This window comes from Rhinoderma darwinii, chromosome 4 (genome assembly GCF_050947455.1).
Source record: "Rhinoderma darwinii isolate aRhiDar2 chromosome 4, aRhiDar2.hap1, whole genome shotgun sequence".
Taxonomy (NCBI): Eukaryota; Metazoa; Chordata; class Amphibia; order Anura; family Rhinodermatidae; genus Rhinoderma; species Rhinoderma darwinii.
This window is the reverse complement of record NC_134690.1, coordinates 307,791,661-307,809,247: the sequence shown is the minus strand read 5'-3', so window position 1 is coordinate 307,809,247 and position 17,587 is coordinate 307,791,661. Positions and strand designations below refer to the sequence as shown.

At 43.5% G+C, this 17,587-nt stretch overlaps 1 protein-coding gene across 1 annotated transcript in view; it reads left to right on the top strand.

Moving 5' to 3' along the window:
* The first annotated feature begins 10,760 nt into the window (after positions 1 to 10,760).
* The window catches only part of SYNJ2 (synaptojanin 2), a 250,116-nt gene continuing 243,289 nt past the window's right edge, over positions 10,761 to 17,587 (top strand). The window contains exon 1 of the mRNA XM_075863738.1: positions 10,761 to 10,887. Coding sequence (XP_075719853.1) covers positions 10,761 to 10,887 — 127 coding nt within the window. The remainder of the gene's footprint in view (positions 10,888 to 17,587) is intronic.

Genomic DNA, 17,587 nt, shown 5'->3' with positions numbered 1-17,587 from the left:
CAGTCTTCCACTCAATACCCCTCTTTGATGTGGATAAGGTTATAAGCCCCCCGTAGATCAAACTTAGAGAACCATTGGGCCCCCTGAACCTGATTGAAGAGATCAGGAATCAAAGGAAGGGGATACTGGTTCCTTACAGTGACCTTATTCAAGTTTCGGTAGTCAATGCATGGCCTAAGACCACCATCCTTCTTCCCTACGAAGAAGAAGCCAGCACCTACCGGAGAAGTAGAGGGGCGAATGTAACCCTTGGCCAGGCATTCCTGGATATACTCTCTCATGGCTTCATGTTCGGGACAAGAGAGATTAAATATCCTACCCTTAGGGAACTTAGCTCCTGGTACCAAATCAATTGCGCAATCGTATTCTCTATGAGGTGGTAACACTTCGGAGGCCTCTTTAGAGAAAACATCAGCGAAGTCCTGAAGTCCTCTGTCAGGTAGAGCGTTCACCTCCTCAGGGAGAGAAGTAGAATTAACAGGAAAACATGACGTCATGCATTCATTACCCCATTTGGTAAGATCCCCAGTATTCCAGTCAAAAGTGGGATTATGCAACTGCAACCAGGGAAGGCTTAAAAACAAATCAGACGATAATCCCTGCATCACCAGTACAGAGCACTGCTCCAAATGCATGGAGCCAACAAGGAGTTCAAAAACAGAGGTATGCTGTGTAAAATAACCATTAGCAAAAGGAGTGGAGTCGATACCCACTACCGGGACAGGTTTAGGCAAATCAATCAATGGCATAGCTAGAGACATAGCAAATTCCACAGACATAATATTAGCAGAAGACCCTGAATCCACGAAGGCACTGCCTAGGACAGTTGTTCACTTGATGCTTGTCATCCCCACAGTAGAAGCAGAGACCATTCTTCCTGCGGAACTCTCTACGTTGTTGGGGGGACACGGAGGCCCCGAGTTGAATAGGTACCTCCGAGTCTTCCGTGGAAAAACGAAGCAACGGAACCTCAGGAGGCATCATGGGGGAGTCAGAGGAAAAAACACAAACACATTCAATTCGTCGTTCCCTGAGACGTCGGTCAAGTCGTACCGCTAAAGCCATAACCTGATCTAGGGAGTCAGAAGAGGAATAGCTAACTAGCAGGTCTTTCAGGACGGTCGACAGACCCAATCTAAACTGGCACCTTAAGGCAGGGTCATTCCACCGAGAAGCTACACACCACTTCCTAAAGTCAGAACAATACTCCTCAACAGGTCTCTTACCCTGACGTAAGGTCACCAGCTGACTCTCGGCAAAGGCAGTCTTGTCAGTCTCGTCATAAATGAGCGCGAGGGCAGAAAAGAAAAGATCAACGGAGGAAAGTTCAGGGGCATCAGAAGCCAAGGAGAAGGCCCATTCTTGGGGCCCATCCTGGAGCCGGGACATAATTATACCCACCCGCTGGCTCTCAGAACCAGAGGAGTGGGGCTTTAAGCGAAAATAGAGCTTGCAACTCTCCCGAAAGGAGAAAAAAGTCTTCCGGTCCCCTGAGAACCGGTCAGGCAACTTGAGGTGGGGTTCAAGAGGTGAGGTGAGGGGCACTAGCATCAGGCTGGTTGTCCCTCTGCGCCAGGGCCTGGACCTGTAGGGAGAGGCCCTGCATTTGCTGAGCCAGGGTCTCAAGGGGGTCCATAGTAGTGTCAGGGACCAGGGTAGACTAGGTATATGGGCTTGTGATTATGTAATGTCGGGGTAGGGAAACAGACAAGTGAGCCCTAATCTACCCGCCACTCAGTCCCTGCCTACTAGCAACGACCCGCCCTAGGCGACGGGGTACAACTGAGCGACGGTCCCTACACTCAATAGGTGCACGACAGACAAACAGACAAGGGTACAAAGAAGCTAGGGAAATGGGGAAGTTGCCCACGGGAACACCGTGAGCAACAAGCGAGGTGAACAAGCCGAGTCAAACCAGGAGATGAGCGAGGTACAAAAACGCAGAGCAGAAGAGTGGTCAGAAAAGCCAAGGTCAATCACAAGCAGAGGATCAGTAGTTCAAGAAGCTGCAGCAGGGCCAGGAAACCAACAGAGAAGAATCGCAAGCAAAGGAGGAACAGGAAAGGCAGGTATAAATAGACAGAGGGCGGGAGCTAGCTCCGTCTGGCCAGGCTGTGATAGGCTCTCCCACTCCTAAGCCTGCCATCCTGGGTGGTGGAAGATGGAGTCAGTCTCACAGACATAGAAGCAGGTGCAGACTGATTACCTATGGGCGTCGACACAGAAGTTGTGTCTGGCAGATCCTTTACAGTTACTTCATATGCTTACTGCTGCTAAATGTCTTATGGCAGCTCACTGGAAAAGCACTAACCCTCCTACTTTAACTGCTCTACATAATAGAATTAGGAAGGTTACGAGAATGGAGTCTCTGACAGCCTCCCTGAATAATCAGCTAGAACGCTTTACCAGTGTTTGGTCACCGTGGGACCTGTAGAATTCTTCGAAACCACCTTGACCTTCAGTGATGGAAATATTGTTCTCCTCTTAGATACCCATGTATGACTAGGATATCTCTCGGATCCCTTCCTTCCACACCCAATCCCTACCTTTGTGTACCTGTCTATTGTCTTGTTATATCTGTTCAATTAGTTCTCTACTTTAGAGTATACCTGTGTAATACGGCATTGGGTGGACTTCCTGCTCCATCAATAGATGTTCTTCACCGGGAGTTTGCACATCAATGTTTATATGCCACATGGCACCTTTTCAGAATTTGCAATATTTTGAATTTGACTGTCATAACTCTCGATTACTGTTGTATTGCACTGAACTCTGTAATATTGTGATATCTCCTATGTTCCTGTTCTAAAGGATCACTGTACTTTGTATTTTTTTATTGTTTCTTTTTTCAGAAATAAAAAATATATCATTAAAAAATTTTTTTTTAACCTTATATGAAATAAAAATATCCTTGTAGTAAGGAATAAATTTGAGAAGGCCATAGGTGGAACATTGTTTCAGGTGATGCCCATCAGTAATAGAGTACAAACGCATCTAAAGGCGCACATAGCATTGTGTACAGTTAAAATCTTATATATAGAAAAAGCACAAAGAAAAATATATTATACCCTAGAGAGGGATACATAAATCAAATGAACTGGATAACAATTAGTAATATAATAGATATAAAGCTTGGAAAAAGGAAATTATTGGTATAAAAACAATGGTAAGAACATATATTAAATTGAATGAAAATAACCATTATTGCAGTCACCCTATTGACAATGTATGCATTAGTTTGCATATACAATATATGTATGTGGTGTGCCACAATGCAAATCTAAGTAAAATCAAAAATCGTAAATAAAATCATGATGTACTGGATATGTACCTGTTTTGATATCTGCAAGATACATATTTGGTCTGCTGCTATATAGAATGCAATTCCTGAACATGGTAACAACATGCAGTGCTGTAACCAGAATGATACACAGCCGGGTTTAATACAACATCATATAACATGTACTATAATTAGTGGGGGAAAAAAATTGTGCTGCCGTATTTACATCTGTTGTTTGCTTTGTTTGGGCTGAGCACAATTTAAAGAGGCTCTGTCACCAGATTTTGCAACCCCTATCTGCTATTGCAGCAGATAGGCGCTGCAATGTAGATTACAGTAACGTTTTTATTTAAAAAAAACGAGCATTTTTGGCCAAGTTATGACCATTTTTGTAGTTATGCAAATGAGGCTTGCAAAAGTCCAAGTGGGTGTGTTTAAAAGTAAAAGTCTAAGTGGGTGTGTATTATGTGCGTACAACGGGGCGTTTTTAATACTTTCACTAGCTGGGCGCTCTGATGAGAAGTAACATCCTCTTCTCTTCAGAACGCCCAGCTTGTGACATTGCAGATCTGTGACGTCACTCACAGGTCCTGCATCGTGACGGCCACATCGGCACCAGAGGCTACAGTTGATTCTGCAGCAGCAACAGCGTTTGCAGGTAAGTCGATCTTACCTGCAAACGCTGATGCTGCTGCAGAATCAACTGTAGCCTCTGCTGCCGATGTGGCCGTCACGATGCAGGACCTGTGAGTGACGTCACAGATCTGCACTGTCAGAAGCTGGGCGTTCTGAAGAGAAGAGGATGTTACTTCTCTTCACAGCGCCCAGCTAGTAAAAGTATTAAAAACGCCCCGATGTACGCACATAATACACACCCACTTGGACTTTTACTTTTAAACACACCCACTTGGACTTTTGCAAGCCTCATTTGCATAATTACAAAAATGGTCATAACTTGGCCAAAAATGCTCGTTTTTTAAAAATAAAAACGTTACTGTAATCTACATTGCAGCGCCTATCTGCTGCAATAGCAGATAGGGGTTGCAAAATCTGGTGACAGAGCCTCTTTAATATGACATCTACCTTATGTAAATTGAATTGTATTGAGTGGTAGAAAGAATATGGAAGGTACCTTATATAAGTTGTGTTTCATTTTACATGTAGAGTATTTATTTATTTGATTAGTTAACATATACTTTTAATGTCATATATATTGACAGAAGGACCTAATAATGGAACATAAGTTCTTTCCTCAGGTTCAGACCTAAAGGGAATCTCATTCTTAGATTATAGATCCAAAAGGCTTCTCTGTTTAGTAACCTATGTTTTAAATCTCCCCCTCTGACAGAACCTTTGGTTTTTTCTATTTAATATGTTTTGAATGAATTGATACATCTGTTACGGCAGGTGACAAAATGCCTGGCTGCATTCGAAAAATTGGTGATAGCAGGATTCCTAATGTAACCTAGATGTTCTAGAATTCTGACTTTCAATTTTCTAGTCGTGCAACCAACATATTTGAGATTACAAAACCTGCATTCAATGATGTATACAACATACTCGGTATTACAGTTGATATATGATTTTATTGGAAAACTAACTTCACCACTAGAGTCATAAAACTTTTTCACTGTGTTGGTGAATGTACACACTTTGTATGGATGGGAACCGCATTTGTAAAAGCCAAAGTGTTGCAGCCATGTTGAGCTGACTTTATTTGTCGTTATAAGCGAAGGGGAGAGAATGTTGCCGACAGTGGGCGCCCTACGTGACACCACACGGCATCCACCATTCAGTATGGCTTCTAATTTGTCGACCTCGCAAAGTATGGGAATGTATCTGTGCACTATGTCCCTAATGTCATTAAATTGATTGCTGTACTGTAAAACAAGAGTAGGTTGGTCTGAACATGGAATATGGGATGTTCTTTCGTTATCATTGATATTTTTGACAGAAAGTAAATCGTCCCTATTTTTGACCTTGACTATTGTTTTAGCTCTGTTGAGGGTCCAATTTTTGTAACCCCGATTGGTTAATCTTTGAAAGATCTTATTTTGTTCTTTTACAAAACCCTGGTTTGAGCTACAATTTCTCTTAGCTCTAGTAAGTTCGCCTATCGGTATTGAAGACATAGTATCTTTGGGATGACTGCTGCTGGCATGTAAGATGGTATTCCCAGATATGGGCTTATGGAAAATTTCTGAACATATTGTTTCTCCCACTTTTGCTGACCGTTTTAAGTCCAAAAAATTTATAGTATTGGAGTGAAAAACATGTGTAGACCTCAAATTGAAATCATTGTTGTTGAGGTAAATTAGAAAATCTGGTATGGCAGATACATCGCCCTCCCATGTGAACATGAGGTCGTCGATGTATCTGCCATACCAGTGGACATAGTCCGCAAATGGATTGCTAGTGGAAAACAGGGTACGCTCCTCCCACCATGCCATGACTAGATTAGCCATGGAGGGTGAAAATTTGGCTCCTATGTATACCCCTCTTTTCTGCAAGTAAAAAAGACCATCAAATTGGAAGTAGTTGTGAGACATAAGGAAATATAACACTTCCAAAGCAAACATATGAGCTATATTTCGAGAAATGATGTTCTAGAGCTTTAATGGCTACTGCGTGGGGTATACTCGTGTATAATGACACCACATCACAGCTGAGCCATATTTGATTCTGTCCCCAAATATTGTTATTGAAAATATATAGAACGTCTTTGGTGTCTCTGAGATGGCCAGGGACTCTTAGGACTAATGGTTTGAGAATCGAGTCAAGCCACTCAGATAATCTCTCAGTGAGAGATCCGATGCCCGAAACAATGGGACACGTGGGTGGGGGGGATAATCCCTTTGTGTGTTTTAGGTAAGGCATGTAGAATTGGAACGATGGGATGTTCAATTAGGAAATAATCAAACTGTTTTTTAGACCGTGTACCATTTCTCAGACCTGTATGTAATAGATTTTTGAGGATCTGGTGGTAAATTACAGTTGGATTGCGATCTAACTTAACATACGTTTCTGTGTCTGATAGTAAACTCATTATTTGGTTCGTATACATAACAGTATCCATAATGGTGACACTCCCCCCCCCCCCTTGTCTGCCATTCGAATGACGATGTCATTATTATCACAAAGTGATTTCACAACATCATTCTGAGTGGCTGATAAATTGTGTTTCATTTATTTCTTTTTACTAAGATCATACATTTTATGTAATTCCCTCTCAATCACCGTTTGAAATTTGTCCATAGATTCAGTTCTAGATTGTGTAGGATAATAAACTGGGTTTGGGGTAGAAAATTTCTCAGCATGACTGATTGATGGGAGTTCTTCTCACTCGGCTAGGTATTCCAAACATAAAAGGGCCGAATGTCCAGGGAACATGAGTGATCAAAAGACTTTCTTTCCGGCTGGTGTTGTATTTGATTCTGGATGAATAGTCCTTGACTCTATGTCAGCGGGTGGTAGAAAATGTCTTTTGATGGTTGGGTTCCGTATATATTTATTTATATCAAGTAGAGTATTAAAAATATCGAAGTCCCTGTTGGGAACAAAATTTAGACCAAGTGAAAGATGTCTCTTTGTGTTGATGTAAGGGGCACTGATGATAAATTGATGACATCCATGTTATTTGTTAGTGTCTCTGGTTCCTTAGACGACGGGGTTGTATTACATCCATTGATTTTATGTTTCCTGCCCCCTCTCTTTCCCCGTCATTATACTGTTTGGGAGCCACTATGTTGGAATTATAGTGTGTGTGGAGCAGCTATGGGGACATTTTACTGTATAGGGAGGTACTATACGGTGAATGAATTTACAGAAACAGCGTAGCACAGCTTTACCTAAGCCTAACCCCGCCGGATGAGCCTCTCCAGTTGTGAACATGGGTTAAGGCCCACTCAGATGTGTTTCGCTCCCCCTGTAAAAAAAAAACTAGCTACGCCTCTGGAAAGTATAGTGTCCCCCAATTTTTTCAGAACTTTGAGGGATAGACTACAACAATAAAAAATAAAAGTAAAAAAAGCAAAAATAAATTAAATAAAAAATACATATAAAACACCTCACTCAAAAAAATGCTCCCCCGCCAATAATTTCTGTAATGCTAGCCCTGCGTGAATACCTTTAAATAAATGTAACATCAAAATTTATGGTAGACGATGGTCACAAATAAAGTGTCTTTTTTAGGGTAATACTTTATTATTACCAGAAAAAAATAGCTAAAAAAGTTAAAATCATAAATTTTTACTATTTTATTTTCAAACTTTAAGCCAAACAATTTGAAAAAGCAAAAACTTGGTGTATAAAAATAAGAAAAGAAACCTTAAAGGGAATGTATCGCTAGAATTATTTTTTTTTTTTAGTTAAACAGTTAGTGTATAAATGATTAAACATTGTTCTAATTTTTGTAATTTTTTCACGAGTCAGGAAATATTATAAATTAGATTCTAATTTATAACATTTCCCTGTGCTGGTCACTAGAGGGAGCAATTCCCAAAATTGCAGCATTGGCATGTGGTAAAGCAACCACATTGCTTTATGCTGCAAAATTTGAGAAGACACACTCGCTCTAGCGTCCTTTATCCTGGCTAGTGCCAGGAGAAAGGAGGGGATTGAATGTTCAAACCTCCTACACTGTGTGCCGCCATTTTTTGAGCGAATACACAGTGTAGTAGAGTGCAGTAGGCTTACATACAGTGGTAATCACACACTAAAACATGTACATACACAGAAATAACTTACCTGCTCCTGCCGCCGCAACTCACTCCGGTCCGTCCGCTCCGTCTGCTCCCTCCGCCTGCTTCAGAACACATGTCCGGAAGCCGCGACCGGAAGTAGTCATCTTACTGTCCGGCCGCGGCTTCCGGTCCACAAGAAAATGGCGCCGGATGTCGCTCGGCCGAAGACCTTCCATTTGGACTGTGTGGGAGCGGCGCATGCGCCGTTCCCGCACAGACGGTGTACACCATAGTGAATGCGAACGGCTCCCGTTCGCATTCTCTATGGGGATGTATGTGCCGTATTCCATGTCTGTATGTGCCGTTAATCGACACATACAGAGATGAAAAAAAAAATGGTAGCCCCCATAGAGAAGAAAAAGTTAGAAAATAAAAAAAAGTAAAACAGAAACACACAAATAAATAATTTTTTTTAAAATAAAACACTAAAAGCAAATTGATATAAAAAATATTTTTTTAGCGACACCCTTCCTTTAAGGATATGTTCACACGACCTATTTTCATCCGGTTTTCGGGCCGTAAACGTCCCGAAAAACGGCTGGAAAATCGGAAAGAGGAACGTCTACAAACATCTGCCCATTGATTTCAATGGGAAATACGTTCCGGCGGGGTTTTTTTTTTACGGCTCATCTTCAAAAAGCGGTGCGTAAAAAGAAACCCCGTAAAAAGATGTGCATGTCACGTTTTCTTTAGCCGTTTTTCTTTGACTCAATAGAAACACAGCTCTAAAAACGGGCCTCAAAAACGCATCAAAAAACGCTAATTGCTTAATAAACTGCTGAAAATAGGGTCTGTTTTCCATTGAAAACAGCTCCATATTTTCAGCCGTATTTTGTTAACTGTATGAACATACCCTTAGGCCTCACGCACACGAACGTATTTTTTCCCTCCCGTAAATTCTGGCGTAAATACGGGTCCTTGGTCACACGTATTCGACCCGTATTGCACCAGTATTTACGGACCCTTGCCCGTAAATACGGGTCCGGTGTCACCAGTATTCCACCCGTATTTACAGGCACGTATTCTCTGTAAAATTGCACTGCACTAATCGGCAGCCCCTTCTCTCTATCAGTGCAGGATAGAGAGAAGGGACAACACTTTCCGCAGTAAAAGTAAAAGAAATTCATACTTACCCGGCCGTTGTCTTGGTGACGCGTCCCTCTTTCAACATCCAGCATCGGGATAACGCGTCTGGATAACGCTGCAGTCCATGAGACTGCTGCAGCCTGTGATTGGCTGATCTATATTGTGATCGGTAGTTTCTGTCCAGGGTGCTGAAATAGTTACTGCCGATCGTTTAACTCTTTCAGCACCCTGGACAGTGACTATTTACTGACGTCGCCTAGCAACGCTCCCGTAATTACGGGTGAACTCACGTAGTCACCCGTAATTACGGGAGCCCCATAGACTTCTATGGGCCTGCCCATGCCGTAATTAAGGCCTGAAATAGGACATGTTCTATATTTTTCAACGGCACGGGCACCTTCCCGTAAGCATACGGGGAGGTACCCGTGGCCAATAGAAGTCCAGTAATTACGGGCGTTTTTACGTTCGTTTGCATGGGGCCTTATTTAGCTGGGTTCACACAGAGTTTTTTGCAGGAGGAAAACCTGTCTCGAAAATTCCGTTTGGAATTTTGAGGCAGATTTTCCTCTGCCTGCATGACGATTTTCGTGGTGTTTTTCGCCTGCGGCCATTGAGCACCGTGGGCATAAAATGCTGCGAAATACTCTTTCTCTGCCTTCCATTGATGTCAATGGGAGGTCAGAGGTGTAAACGCCCAAAGATAGAGCATATCTCTTCTTTTTCCCGTGAGACGGTTTTTCCGCTCGCGGGAAAATAACGCCTCCGCCTCCCATTGAAGTCAATGGGAGGCATTTTCGGCCGTTTTTAGGCGCGTTTTGCAGCGCGGTTTCCGCGTAAAAAAACTCGCCCTAATTGTTCACAAAACAAGTTGCAAAAATGACGTCACTAGTCCAACAATTATAAAAATTCAAGCCTAACGCGTGCTAAAATTGGCTAAACTGTGCCTGGTCCTGAATCGGTTGAGAACGTATTAATATGAAACATTGAACAAAATATTAGATTATTAAAATGATTGCTATAGCCACTGAAAGTTGAAATGTAACTATGTCTCAACAATCGCACAACTAGGAGGAAGGGACAGGTATAGCGCGTGTATTGTTGATAATCCATTCTGCTAATTATCGAACATAGAGAGCCAAGGCGCTGTTACCGACCTCCGCCTGCAAGGAGGAGTCAGATCAGAAACGAATAAGTGAACTCCCTTCAGGCCCCGGATAAGTGTTCTCACTGCAGAGGCATCTGGAGTAGGGCAGGGCGAGAAATAAAGTGGAAGGGCGGCGCAGGAGAGCGGAGACCTCGGTGTTTACAGGGAAGCTCCGTTTCATCTACTTGCGGGAGGTGTCACTGGGGATGAGAAGCTCCGTGTGATAGATGTGTGATCTGGAGCTATCCGGAGGGGGTCAGGGATTGATCCGGCAGAGACAGGATCGCTGCTGTGTGTAGGGTAGTGATCAGTAAACTATAAGCGATCTCGGGACAATAAAGTTTCCCAGGATCCAGACTGTCGCCTGCAGGACGCGTTACATGGGATGTATAGGACACTGTCGGGCTTCAGTCCTGTATGTCGGTCATAGGCGATGTGCAGCCGGTGTCTTCGGCGGGACGTGTGCGGTGGACCCTTCTGCTGAAGCCCGTGGTCTCCACTCCCAGCTATGGCTCTGAGTAAAGGGCTGAAGATTCATGTGAAGCCGGATCCATGCTGTTACAGTGTCCTGTTGGAGTCTCGCCATAGGGAGGACTGTCTGCTCTTTGAGTCCGGAACGACCATCGCCACTCTCAGTAAGTAGTGGGATCATGATGTGCTGGTTACTGGGGTTCACACACTTTTCCAGCTGTGTTATCCAGGAAAGAGATCATTGACCTGAGCATAGTAATCCAGTAAAGCGCAGCTCCCTTGCACCTGGGTCAGTGCCAAGTTTGCCAATCTAGTTTCATTTGTTTAATTGTATTTATTTTTTGACTAATGCATGGATCAGTGTAAATGCCCAATATTTCATACTTATTCATATTAGGCTGGGTTCACACGACCTATTTTCAGACGTAAACGAGGCGTATTATGCCTCGTTTTACGTCTGAAAATAGGGCTACAATACGTCGGCAAACATCTGCCCATTCATTTGAATGGGTTTGCCGACGTACTGTGCAGACGACCTGTAATTTACGCGTCGTCGTTTGGCAGCTGTCGAACGATGACGCGTAAATTGACTGCCTCGGCAAAGAAGTGCAGGGCACTTCTTTCAGATGTAATTTGATCCATTCTTCATTGAACTCAATGAAGAGCAGCTCAAGATTTACGGGCGTCACAGACAGTCTGTCATTTCACACTTAAATTCCTGCTATCGTGTGCACATACCCTAAGGGTGCTTTTATGATTCTCTGACAGCCTTAAATTTTGAGCTGCTCTTCATTGAGTTCAATGAAGAACGGCTCAAATTATGTCTGAAAGAAGTGTCCTGCACTTCTTTTGACGAGGCTGTATTTTTACGCGTCGTTGTTTGACAGCTGTCAAACGACGACGCGTAAATGACAGGTTGTCTGCAGAGTACGTCGGCAAAGCCATTCAAATGAATGGGCAGATGTTTGCTGACGTATTGTAGCCCTATTTTCAGACGTAAAACGAGGCATAATATGTCTGAAAATAGGTCGTGTGAACCCAGCCTAAAGGACATAAATTTTGTGCAGGTCCTTTTACCGTTAAGCTTTCCTAACCATGTTGTATAGATCCGTGTACTTAGTTATTTCACAATTCCCATAGACTGCTGTGGCCCATACTGTACCTCCCTGTGCTTCCGATTTGTATACAGACGCACACTGAGATTTCTGCATGCCATATGTGCGGAGGTATTCTCCCCCAGAAGTATTAGGGCTTGTCCACACGTAACGGAATTGCTGCAGAAAAAAAACACACAATTTCCTGCAATTTTTTTATTTCTTTTTTTAACTGCAGAAAATGGTACAGATTTTGCTGCGTTTTTTTCAATGCTGGGAGATGGTGACATCTCCTCTGAAAAACACCTCAATACAGTCCACTTTCCGCAGCGGGAATTGACGTGCTACGGTACGAAAAATACGCACCGCAGGTCAATTTCTGTTCGGGAATTTTACGCAGCGTGTGGATGAGATTTGGACAAGGCCTTAAAGAGGCTCTGTCACCACATTATAAGAGCCCTATCTCCTACATGAGGAGATGGGCATTATAATGTAGGTGACAGCAGTGCTTTTTATTTTAAAAAAAAACTGTTAAAGGGGGTGGGGTAATAGCGGGATTCACTGGTTAGTGACACCCACTATTACTACCGCCTTTATAAACAGGGTCACTAGGGTTATGCCTAGTTCCCTTACCTTTTCCTTATACTAACGTCGATCTAATTGCTTTAGCGGCTACTCAAGGGAATAAGACCGTATAGTAAATAAAGGTAATATTTATTATCATACAGTAATCACACTCATATGTATAATACAGTAACTAATCACAGTACAGTATAAACACGGTATCACAATATTATACCGCCACCCACTTACATAAAAATACACAGAATACAGTTACGTTACAACACAATAAACATAAGTTACTTGTGATTCTCACACGCTCTCTATCTCTATCCCACTCCCTCCTAATATAACTTTCCCTATACACTAAGAGTTAATACGGGATAAGGAGGAACAAGGGGACAGCAAGGGTTAACTCAGGGCAAGGGTTAACTCAGGGACAGCAAGGGTTAACTCAGGGACAGCAAGGGTTAACTCAGGGACAGCAAGGGTTAACTCAGGGACAGCAAGGGTTGACTCAGGGAAGCAAGGGGTTTACTCAGGGAAGCAAGGGTTAACTCAGGGACAGTAGGGACTCAGGGAAGCAAGGGTTAACTCAGGGAATCAAGGGTTACAGCAGGAGGAGACAGGGAGAGACAGGGTTAAGTGTAGCTGCTGGTGTGACTTTGTGGAGCAGCAGCAGGAACCCAGGTCTTTGGAGGAGAGAGAGAGGTGAGCGTTGTGTGAGGCAGACAGGCAGCTCTCAGCTGATCGTAGCTCCAGCTGGCTTCGGCTCCTGAGCTTGGCTACTGAGCGTACCGCAGGGCTATTTAACCCTATCGGTACGCTCGCAGCGGGGAGTGTGGCGGTTGCCCCAGGCTAGCATGGGTCGGCATGGTGATAATGTATCACCAGCCGACTCATGAGAGCCCGCACGAGACAGTCCGTGCGCGCGGGAGACTTGAAATGGAGACAGGGGATAACCATCCCTTGTCTCCATGGTTTCCTAACAAAGCAGGGACATGCTAATTGTCCTGCTCTGCTTCCAACCGTATTCATGACCAGGGCTGTTGTTGTTACAGCCCTGGCTCATGATACATTATATGTACTATACACACACATATATATTATATATATATACACATACACTGTATACATACATACCATATATATATATATATATATAAACGTGTGTGTATGTGTATATATATATATATATATATATATATATATATATATATATACATACATACACATACACACTTCCCTTTACAATCCCCCTGTTGTCGGGGACTCGACAATGCAATTTGGGGAAGTGTTTGTGGGGTTCTATTTACCCCCTCAACCTCCCCGGTTACTGGTAATGGTCTGAGATGGAAGGAAGTATACTATTAGACCTAGATATTCGACATCAGCTATCTCCTCAAGGACACCTTCCCGCCAGTCCCCTGACTCTGGAGTCTAGTGTCCAAAGAAACGAAACCTCAAATTTCACAGAATTAAGATGAAATTAAATTTCCTAGTCCATAGAACGAAGTTGAGATAAAACTCACAGTCCATAGAACGAAGCCTCGAAGCTCATCAGACGAAGTTGAAATGAAACCTTCATAGACCATAGAACGAAGAAACCTTCATAGTCCATAGAACGAAGCCTCGAAGCTCATCAAACGAACAAAGCTCATTTGAAAACCTCAAAGTCCATGAACCGCAGATTTCTTGTTCTTTCTTGCTTGGAGTTTCTTCCTCTTAAGTGGCGTCAGCAGGTCTTTCCAGTGGCCGATCCAAATTTTAGCATGCCGACCCGTGTAAGGCTACCTGTGCCCTCATATGGTCAGCCTTGGAATGGCTTAGCCCGCATTTCAATAACCTTTTGTACGTGATCCATTACTTTTCCAACTTTTCCCAGCATCTTGATTAAAGACGAAACCATCTTTGTGGGCCGATATCCAGGTCTTCATCATGGCAGGTTATCATCCCCGAGGAGGAGGTGAGGTCTTGGTACCCAGGAATCTACTGTGGGGTGGAGCATTGCCTTCCATTTCCCCTCTGACATTCAATCCATCATCCTATTGACCATACCAGTTCTCAGGTTGAGGTGGCAAATACCTACAAGGGTGTGTGAATACCTTACCTGTCCCTAAGGGTACCTACACACTACCCAATCACACAAACAAAGTGACAAATAACCAAACATACAAAAATATTCCCACACCAACCATAGGTATATGTACATATAGAGATTCATGCTCAAACAGCATCTCACACTACTCCTCCATAAACACGTGCAAGGTACACATGCAAATGGGGTGACTACAGGCTGTATATATATGCCCGCCTCCATGTACATACTCATTCGCTGTGGGACGGGCACGTCCTCACTGAGTATACCTATGTTGCAGAAACATATCAACACCTATATCAACGTCTATATGTACACCTTGAAAATTTTGTACGACCCATTGATTACGATTTACACTTTTCAAATATATATACACATACAATAATAAACAATTCTGGGTCGCAGGACTGTATCACTGTCCTTAGACCCCGTCTACGAATGTATTCGTGCCTTTCTGCTTGACCTCGTTGTATTTGGTCAACCAGTCCTTTCATTCGTCGGTATACGCAGAACAGTCCAACGTACATAATCGCCACAAGAGTGAGAAGGATTATCACTGGGTGGATGAGCAAGTTGAAGAAGGAAGTGGCCTTGGGACTATATCCGAACAAGCTATCCCACCAAGACACGTCCGCGTCAAGGTTGTTCACAATTCCTGTGATCTTTTTAGTGTCATGTTCCAACTGAATAGTGGCTTGGTGTTGGGAATCTTTTAGTTTCTCCACGACATCCTCTTCCTCTTTGAAGTCTAGCAGGAGATTTCTTAGTTCGATGCCAAACCCAAGAGGAATCGTCTGGAGTCTCACAGGGGTGTCTGGACGGATGTCGAGCCTTTTTTCAGGTGTCACTGGAGTTCTTCCCTTTTGATCCGCCACATCAACGCCTAATACGGGATTAAGGGTACAGTATGCTCCGGGGAGGAGTATGCCTCTTTCGGTGCAGTTAGTCGTGTGGATAGTATATGAAACGTTCTGTATTTGATACCAGCACCAATATCTTTGACCTATGTATTTTAAGTTTGAAGAGGGTATTGGGTTGGCCTTCATTTCACAGGACCCCTCGGTATCCCAACACTGGTGTCTAAGCACCCGGTCGTAATTACCTTGGCAGAGGATAGCATCCTCCTTCCTCCAACATCCATCTGTGTCAAACAGATATGGATGTCTGCCCTCATAAGTTAGGATATCCGAGGGGAGCTGGGGATGAAACACCATGTTCTGCATGACAACACCCAGGTTTGTGGCACTATATCCCAGTCTTACATTGCCCGATACGGGTGCTAAGTATGAGGCGGTGCACGTTAGATTCCGACACCCATGCCACTGAACTACCGACCAGTTGGTATGATTCATTGCAAACGAAGATATCAGAGGACTTACCCTTTGTCGGAGGTTAAATAGGTAGTGGCCGCTATACAGTGAAGACACAATATGTTTCAAGTTGCCTGAGAGTTCCCCCTGAATCTGTGTACATGCCAGAGCAAGTTGTGTTCTATCCTGCTCTTCCAAGAGACCAACAACTAACCTTCTAAACTTCTCTTGTAGAGCAGAAGATAGAGAGGGAGTGGCATCTATGTGCGCATGCTGCAAACCCTCAAGGACATGGTTTACATCAAGCTGGGTCTTAAAACCTTTACTGGCATGTCTCCCCAGATTCGCAAGTTTACTCCTCAGGACTTCCAGATCCATAGTGTTCATAGCTCCTACTCCCAATGCACCTCCTCCTAGGCCCATGGCTACCAGATCCCGTCGTTTCCTGTTACTCCAGGGTCTATTTTCCTTTCTTACATCTTGTCCCGACTCTACCCATTCTCTTATCATGTCAATTTGGTTCCTCACGTACTCCTCACATCTATGATCCCAGTGATCTACCCTGAAATTATCTAACGAAACTCTCCATGTGTATAGCACAAATTTGGTATCGGTGATAATTCTCCAGGGAGATGATAACTGAGGAGTAATGGGATCTGCTAATCTATGGGTAGGGACGTTACAAGAGTCAGAATGAGTTTTTACTGGCTGGAGACCGTCTGACTCGTAAGGAATTCGTTCTACCGTCACACATACCTGACCTCTTCCTTTAAAGGGATACCATTGATCACTGTCCCCAGCCTGTAATACTAGGTTCTGGATGGGTTTAATTTTGGAGGATAGATGGACCCACTGTGTAAATTTCCAGCACCCTTCGTCGACTGCCTCACAAAACGGCCATTTAAAGGAGCCATCTATATTGATGTTGAAGTTAATATCCCTGCCTCTGGGGTCCTTCCAATCGGAAGATACATATCTATTCCGGTATTCCTCAGTCATAGGGGCCCCATCCATCCATACATCAATCATTGGGGCGTCCACCCCATTACATACTATATCCCATCTCCAGGGGTTAGTATCGGACATCACCATCTGTGTATCTGGTTCCCAGTGGGCATAGGTGACAAAATAATGTCCTGTCACCTCCGGTACACAGCCATCTCTCATTATAGTAATCATGAAAGATCGTATGGATGGGGATCCCTCTACCTAAGTATACCTATGATCTTTGGCATCAGTCCGTACTCCTAAAACAGTATCTCTGTACAAGCCTTCCAGTTTTACATGACCGTCCTGATCATTCCATATTATTTGCCCAGAGTTGCTGCAGTTTAGCTTCAACATCATTACACTGGTCCTTAAATAGTCCGTGGAAACATGTCCATGTGCATATTTTGGTTTCCTATTCATGACCATATAAGAATCCCTTAACATACAGTACGCCTTCAGGGTGCCTATTACAGGTATGGGTCTGTCAAAATATGTCCTTACTCTCAGGCCATCCTGACTACTAGTACTAAGGAAAATGGCTTTAAGAATATACCACCCACTATACTCTGCCCCAGTGACATCTTCAGGACTCAGAACTCCTTCCCTAGTGCACAACACCTTTGTTGTATTAGCTGTCGCATGTCTGTAAGGATGCAGATGTGGATTCTTTGATACCCATCTTAGGGATTTAGTGGGCATCATGTCTAAGTCCCGAAAATGTCTATATTCCTTGAGGCATAGAGCATGTAAGTCATGTTGTATGGCAGAGACGTTCTCCACCGGAGTATAGTGTTGAACTACACCATTGGTA